This window comes from Arachis stenosperma, chromosome 5, assembly GCF_014773155.1.
Source record: "Arachis stenosperma cultivar V10309 chromosome 5, arast.V10309.gnm1.PFL2, whole genome shotgun sequence".
In the NCBI taxonomy this organism is placed as follows: Eukaryota; Viridiplantae; Streptophyta; class Magnoliopsida; order Fabales; family Fabaceae; genus Arachis; species Arachis stenosperma.
In genome coordinates this window covers 91913474-91919770 of record NC_080381.1, presented here as the reverse complement: position 1 = coordinate 91919770, position 6297 = coordinate 91913474, and the positions used below count along the sequence as shown (strand labels likewise).

The 6297-nt window shown below is 42.2% G+C and overlaps 1 protein-coding gene across 1 annotated transcript; it reads right to left on the bottom strand.

The window, feature by feature from the left end:
* Positions 1-5374: 5374 nt before the first annotated feature.
* LOC130980969 (uncharacterized) lies at positions 5375-6220 on the bottom strand. Its single transcript, XM_057904608.1, has one exon. It carries the CDS (start codon positions 6218-6220, stop codon positions 5375-5377), a length of 846 nt encoding a protein of 281 aa, XP_057760591.1.
* Between the last annotated feature and the right edge of the window lie 77 nt (positions 6221-6297).

Genomic DNA, 6297 nt, shown 5'->3' with positions numbered 1-6297 from the left:
AAAGATCCTATTAATAGTGAACTAGTAACCTAAGGTTTACAGAAATGAGTAAATGACAGAAAAATCCACTTCCGGGCCCACTTGGTGTGTGCTTGGGCTGAGCATTGAAGCTTCCATGTGTAGAGACCTTTTCTGGAGTTAAACGCCAGCTTTCATGCCAGTTTGGGCGTTTAACTCCAAGTTTTATGCCAGTTCCAGCGTTAAACGCTGGAAATTCTGAGGCTGATTTGCCACGCCGGTTTGGGACATCAAATATTGGGCAAAGTATGGACTATTATACATTGCTAGAAAGCCCAGGATGTCTACTTTCCAATCGCGTTGAGAGCGCGCCAATTGGGCTTCTGTAGCTCCAGAAAATCCACTTCGAGTGCAGGGAGGTCAGAATCCAACAGCATATGTAGTCCTTTTCAGTCTCTGAATCAGATTTTTGCTCAGGACCTTCAATTTCAGCCAGAAAATACTTGAAATCACAGAAAAACACACAAACTCATAGTAAAGTCCAGAAAAGTGAATTTTAATTAAAAACTAATAAAAATATACTAAAAACTAACTAAATCATACTAAAAACATACTAAAAACAATGCCAAAAAGCGTATAAATTATCCGCTCATCAGTAATGAACCCCAAAAACTTGGTGTTCAATGCCATGGCATAAACACAACTTCGCACAACTAACCAGCAAGTGCACTGGGTCGTCCAAGCAATAAACCTTACGCGAGTAAGGGTCGATCCCACGGAGATTGTTGGTATGAAGCAAGCTATGGTCATCTTGTAAATCTTAGTCAGGCAAACTCAAATGGAGATGGTGATATACGAATAAAACATAAAGATAAAGATAGAGATACTTATGTAATTCATTGGTGGGAATTTCAGATAAGCGCATGAAGATGCTGTGTCCCTTCCCTCCCTTCATCCAATCCTTCTTACTCCTTTCCATGGCAAGCTTATGCAAGGGTTTCACCGTTGTCAGTGGCTACCTCCCATCCTCTCAGTGGAAATGTTCAACGCACCCTGTCACGGCACGGCTATCCATCTGTCGGTTCTCAATCAGGCCGGAATAGAATCCAGTGATTCTTTTGCGTCTGTCACTAACGCCCCGCCTTCAGGAGTTTGAAGCACGTCACAGTCATTCAATCATTGAATCCTACTCAGAATACCACAGACAAGGTTAGACCTTCCGGATTCTCTTGAATGCCGCCATCAGTTCTAGCCTATACCACGAAGACTCTGATCTCACGGAATGGCTGGCTCGGTTGTCAGGCGAGCGCTCGGTTGTCAGGCGATCAACCATGCATCGTGTATTAGGAATCCAAGAGATATTCACCCAATCTAAGGTAGAACGGAGGTGGTTGTCAGGCACACGTTCATAGGTGAGAATGATGATGAGTGTCACGGATCATCACATTCATCAAGTTGAAGAACAAGTGATATCTTAGAACAAGAACAAGCAGAATTGAATAGAAGAACAATAGTAATTGCATTAATACTCGAGGTACAGCAGAGCTCCACACCTTAATCTATGGTATGTAGAAACTCCACCGTTGAAAATACATAAGAACAAAAGTGATCATTGGCTTCGGTCCCAGAGAGGGAACCAGAAAAACCAAGATCAAAATACAAAAGTAAAAGGTCCTATTTATAGGGAACTAGTAGCTTAAGAATTACAAAGATGAGTAAATGACATAAAAATCCACTTCCGGGCCCACTTGGTGTGTGCTTGGGCTGAGCATTGAAGCATTTTCGTGTAGAGACTTCTCTTGGAGTTAAACGCCAGCTTTTGTGCCAGTTTGGGCGTTTAACTCCCACTTAGGTGCCAGTTCCGGCGTTTAACGCTGGGAATTCTGAAGGTGACTTTGAACGCCGGTTTGGGCCATCAAATCTTGGGCAAAATATGGTCTATCATATATTGCTGGAAAGCCCAGGATGTCTACTTTTCAACGCCGTTGAGATCGCGCCAATTGGGCTTCTGTTGCTCCAGAAAATCCACTTCGAGTGCAGGGAGGTCAGAATCCAACAGCATCTGCAGTCCTTTTCAGTCTCTGAATCAGATTTTTGCTCAGGACCCTCAATTTCAGCCAGAAAATACCTGAAATCACAGAAAAACACACAAGCTCATAGTAAAGTCCAGAAAAGTGAATTTTAATTAAAAACTAATAAAAATATACTAAAAACTAACTAAATCATACTAAAAACATACTAAAAACAATGCCAAAAAGCGTATAAATTATCCGCTCATCAGTAATGAACCCCAAAAACTTGGTGTTCAGTGCCATGGCATAAACACAACTTCGCACAACTAACCAGCAAGTGCACTGGGTCGTCCAAGCAATAAACCTTACGCGAGTAAGGGTCGATCCCACGGAGATTGTTGGTATGAAGCAAGCTATGGTCATCTTGTAAATCTTAGTCAGGCAAACTCAAATGGATATGGTGATATACGAATAAAACATAAAGATAAAGATAGAGATACTTATGTAATTCATTGGTGGGAATTTCAGATAAGCGCATGAAGATGCTGTGTCCCTTCCGTCTCTCTGCTTTCCTATTGTCTTCATCCAATCCTTCTTACTCCTTTCCATGGCAAGCTTATGCAAGGGTTTCACCGTTGTCAGTGGCTACCTCCCATCCTCTCAGTGGAAATGTTCAATGCACCCTGTCACGGCACGGCTATCCATCTGTCGGTTCTCAATCAGGCCGGAATAGAATCCAGTGATTCTTTTGCGTCTGTCACTAACGCCCCGCCTTCAGGAGTTTGAAGCACGTCACAGTCATTCAATCATTGAATCCTACTCAGAATACCACAGACAAGGTTAGACCTTCCGGATTCTCTTGAATGCCGCCATCAGTTCTAGCCTATACCACGAAGACTCTGATCTCACGGAATGGCTGGCTCGGTTGTCAGGCGAGCGCTCGGTTGTCAGGCAATCAACCATGCATCGTGTATTAGGAATCCAAGAGATATTCACCCAATCTAAGGTAGAACAGAGGTGGTTGTCAGGCACACGTTCATAGGTGAGAATGATGATGAGTGTCACGGATCATCACATTCATCAAGTTGAAGAACAAGTGATATCTTAGAACAAGAACAAGCAGAATTGAATAGAAGAACAATAGTAATTGCATTAATACTCGAGGTACAGCAGAGCTCCACACCTTAATCTATGGTATGTAGAAACTCCACCGTTGAAAATACATAAGAACAAAAGTGATCATTGGCTTCGGTCCCAGAGAGGGAACCAGAAAAACCAAGATCAAAATACAAAAGTAAAAGGTCCTATTTATAGGGAACTAGTAGCTTAAGAATTACAAAGATGAGTAAATGACATAAAAATCCACTTCCGGGCCCACTTGGTGTGTGCTTGGGCTGAGCATTGAAGCATTTTCGTGTAGAGACTTCTCTTGGAGTTAAACGCCAGCTTTTGTGCCAGTTTGGGCGTTTAACTCCCACTTAGGTGCCAGTTTCGGCGTTTAACGCTGGGAATTCTGAAGGTGACTTTGAACGCCGGTTTGGGCCATCAAATCTTGGGCAAAATATGGACTATCATATATTGCTGGAAAGCCCAGGATGTCTACTTTCCAACGCCGTTGAGAGCGCGCCAATTGGGCTTCTGTAGCTCCAGAAAATCCACTTCGAGTGCAGGGAGGTCAGAATCCAACAGCATCTGCAGTCCTTTTCAGTCTCTAAATCAGATTTTTGCTCAGGTCCCTCAATTTCAGCCAGAAAATACCTGAAATCACAGAAAAACACACAAACTCATAGTAAAGTCCAGAAAAGTGAATTTTAACTAAAAACTAATAAAAATATACTAAAAACTCAACCAAATATACTAAAAACAATGCCAAAAAGCGTACAAATTATCCGCTCATCAATATCCCCACCATGTACTAAGCAATGCACCATAGTAGCTTGATTGATGTTTACCTCTGAATTATTTGCAGCTGGTAGAATGGACCTCCTTACGAGTTCAAACCACCCCTTGGCTTCAGGGCTAAGGTTTCCCCTCTTGATGAACTTGGGTCTCCCATCTGTGTACCTCTCCCAATCAGCTGCTATAACACAGATGTCCGTTACTATCTCTGTGAGTTCATCATTGTTAGGGCTTTTACTTATCCTTTCCTGATAGCTGGCCTCATCAAAATGAGGTGATTTCAGGTGAAGAGCTCTTGTTATGGCATTTGGGCTGAAGTTCACCTCCTTTCCTCTCACGTAGCTTTTGAAGGTTGGGGCCTTGGTCTTGTCTTCTCTCACTACATTTGCATAGAATTCTTTGATGAGGTTTCCATTAATCTTCCCCTCTGGATTTGTGAGCAATTGCCACCCTCTGTGTTTGATTTTCTCTCGAATCTGTGGTGACTCATTTGCATTGATTTGGAAGATTAATTCTGGCAATATCTTTCTCACCCTTATCCGCTCAAATTCACTTTCATGAAAGGCAGTTTTGAATCTCTTCTCATCGAATGGAACACTCTCCATGGGTTCCTTCCTCTTTTGCCTCTTTGAGCTTGATGATGCCATGAATTTGAGTTGCTGTTTTGAGGTGATTTGAGGATACGGATAGATGAAGAATGGGTTGGCTAGGACAATTTGTGATGAAGGGGTTTAGCACGCCAAAAGTGTGAAGTGTGGAGAGTGGATATTTGAATGTGAGGAGTGAGGCTGCACTAAGGTTCCCTTATATTAGGAGATCATGAGAGAACAGAAGGTGTGGATTACAAGAATGGTTGCTTGATGGACGGTTGGGGTTGTGCATGAAGGAAGGACAAGGATCATCACTTAATGAGAGTGAATGGTTCGGTCTTCAAGGGTCTCCTTTCTTCAATGTTGCATGGCAACGTTTTCCCATGCGTTCCTTCTTGAGACAAGTGTGTAGTTCTCTTTTTGTGGTGTCCGAACTTTCTTTGTTTGGTTGTCCTATCTATCCCCATCAATGCTCCTTTTCTTTTCCCTAAAGATAAAATAAGAAAAGTAAAACATAATATTTAAAAAGACAATTTAGCCTTTATGGCTATAACTAATAAAGAAAAGAAAAGATTAGATTGTTTATTTATGAATTCCAACTAACTAACTAACTATTGGTGGGTCCTTATATGCATTTTGGTGGCACCATGGGGTGACACCAAACTTAGTTTGGAGCACTGTGATGAAAAGTTTTTGTTCAAAACTCCCAAGACTAGCATGCATCTTGGTTTGCTTTGAACACCAAACTTGTTCCTCACTATATGCTGCACAAGAAGGTTTTCACCAAGTGTTTATCAAGGTTGGGTTGAAATTCATAAATATTGACTTATACACTATCTTCTAAAAGCATATAAAACATGGGTTGCCTCCCATGAAGCGCTTCTTTAGCGTCACTAGCTTGACGTTTCTCCCTCATCAGGGTGGTTGGTAATGCTTGAAGTCCTCCCCTCTCGCTGTGGACTTGTATCCATTGGTTGTATCAATGATCTCTACATATTCCAGGGAAAGAACTCTGTTGATTGTGAAGACTTTAGGTAACTGAGATGGTACAGTGGGGAGATTAGGGGGGATATCTGGGAAGTAAGCTGAGATCACTCTATCTCTTGGAGAGAAGTCTTCCGTAGGGATCTTTTTGTTCCTCCACTTTCTTGGTACCTTCTTCCTTGTGTCCTTTGATATTGCCTTGCTCTTGATGACTTCTTTTTCTAAGGGAGTTATGATGTTGTCTTCACATGCCTCTAGAGGTTTAGGTTCCTCCAACTTTTCCTTGAGCTGTGGTAGTTGCTGTTTCCCTTGTTTATCAACCAAAGGAGTCTCCAGATAGGTTGGGTGTGCTTCAGTGCTTGCTTCCTCCTTCAGCATCTCATTACGATCTTTGCTTGGTTCCTTGTGCTCTTGGTCTGCTTCTTGTGAGATTTTGAAGACATTAAAGCTGAGCCGTTCATCATGGATCCTCAATATTAGCTCCCCTTTCTCCACATCTATGAGTGCTCTGGCCGTAGTTAGGAAGGGTCTTCCCAATATGATTGGGTGAGTGTGACTCTCTTCCATGTCCAGGATGACAAAGTCTGTTGGGAGAAAGTATTTCCCAACCTTTAGCAACACATTTTCCACCACTCCTATTGGTTGCTTTTGAGTCTTGTCAGTCAGTCTGATGACTACATCTGTGGACATTATCTCATTAATCTGCAGCCTCTTTGCCAGGGATAGGGGCAGTAAGTTGATGCTTGCCCCCAAATCATAGAGTGCTTTATCAAACATTGTTTCCCCTATGGCACAGGGGATATGAAAACTCCCTGGGTTTCTTATTTCAATATCAAACTCCTGCAATAATAAGA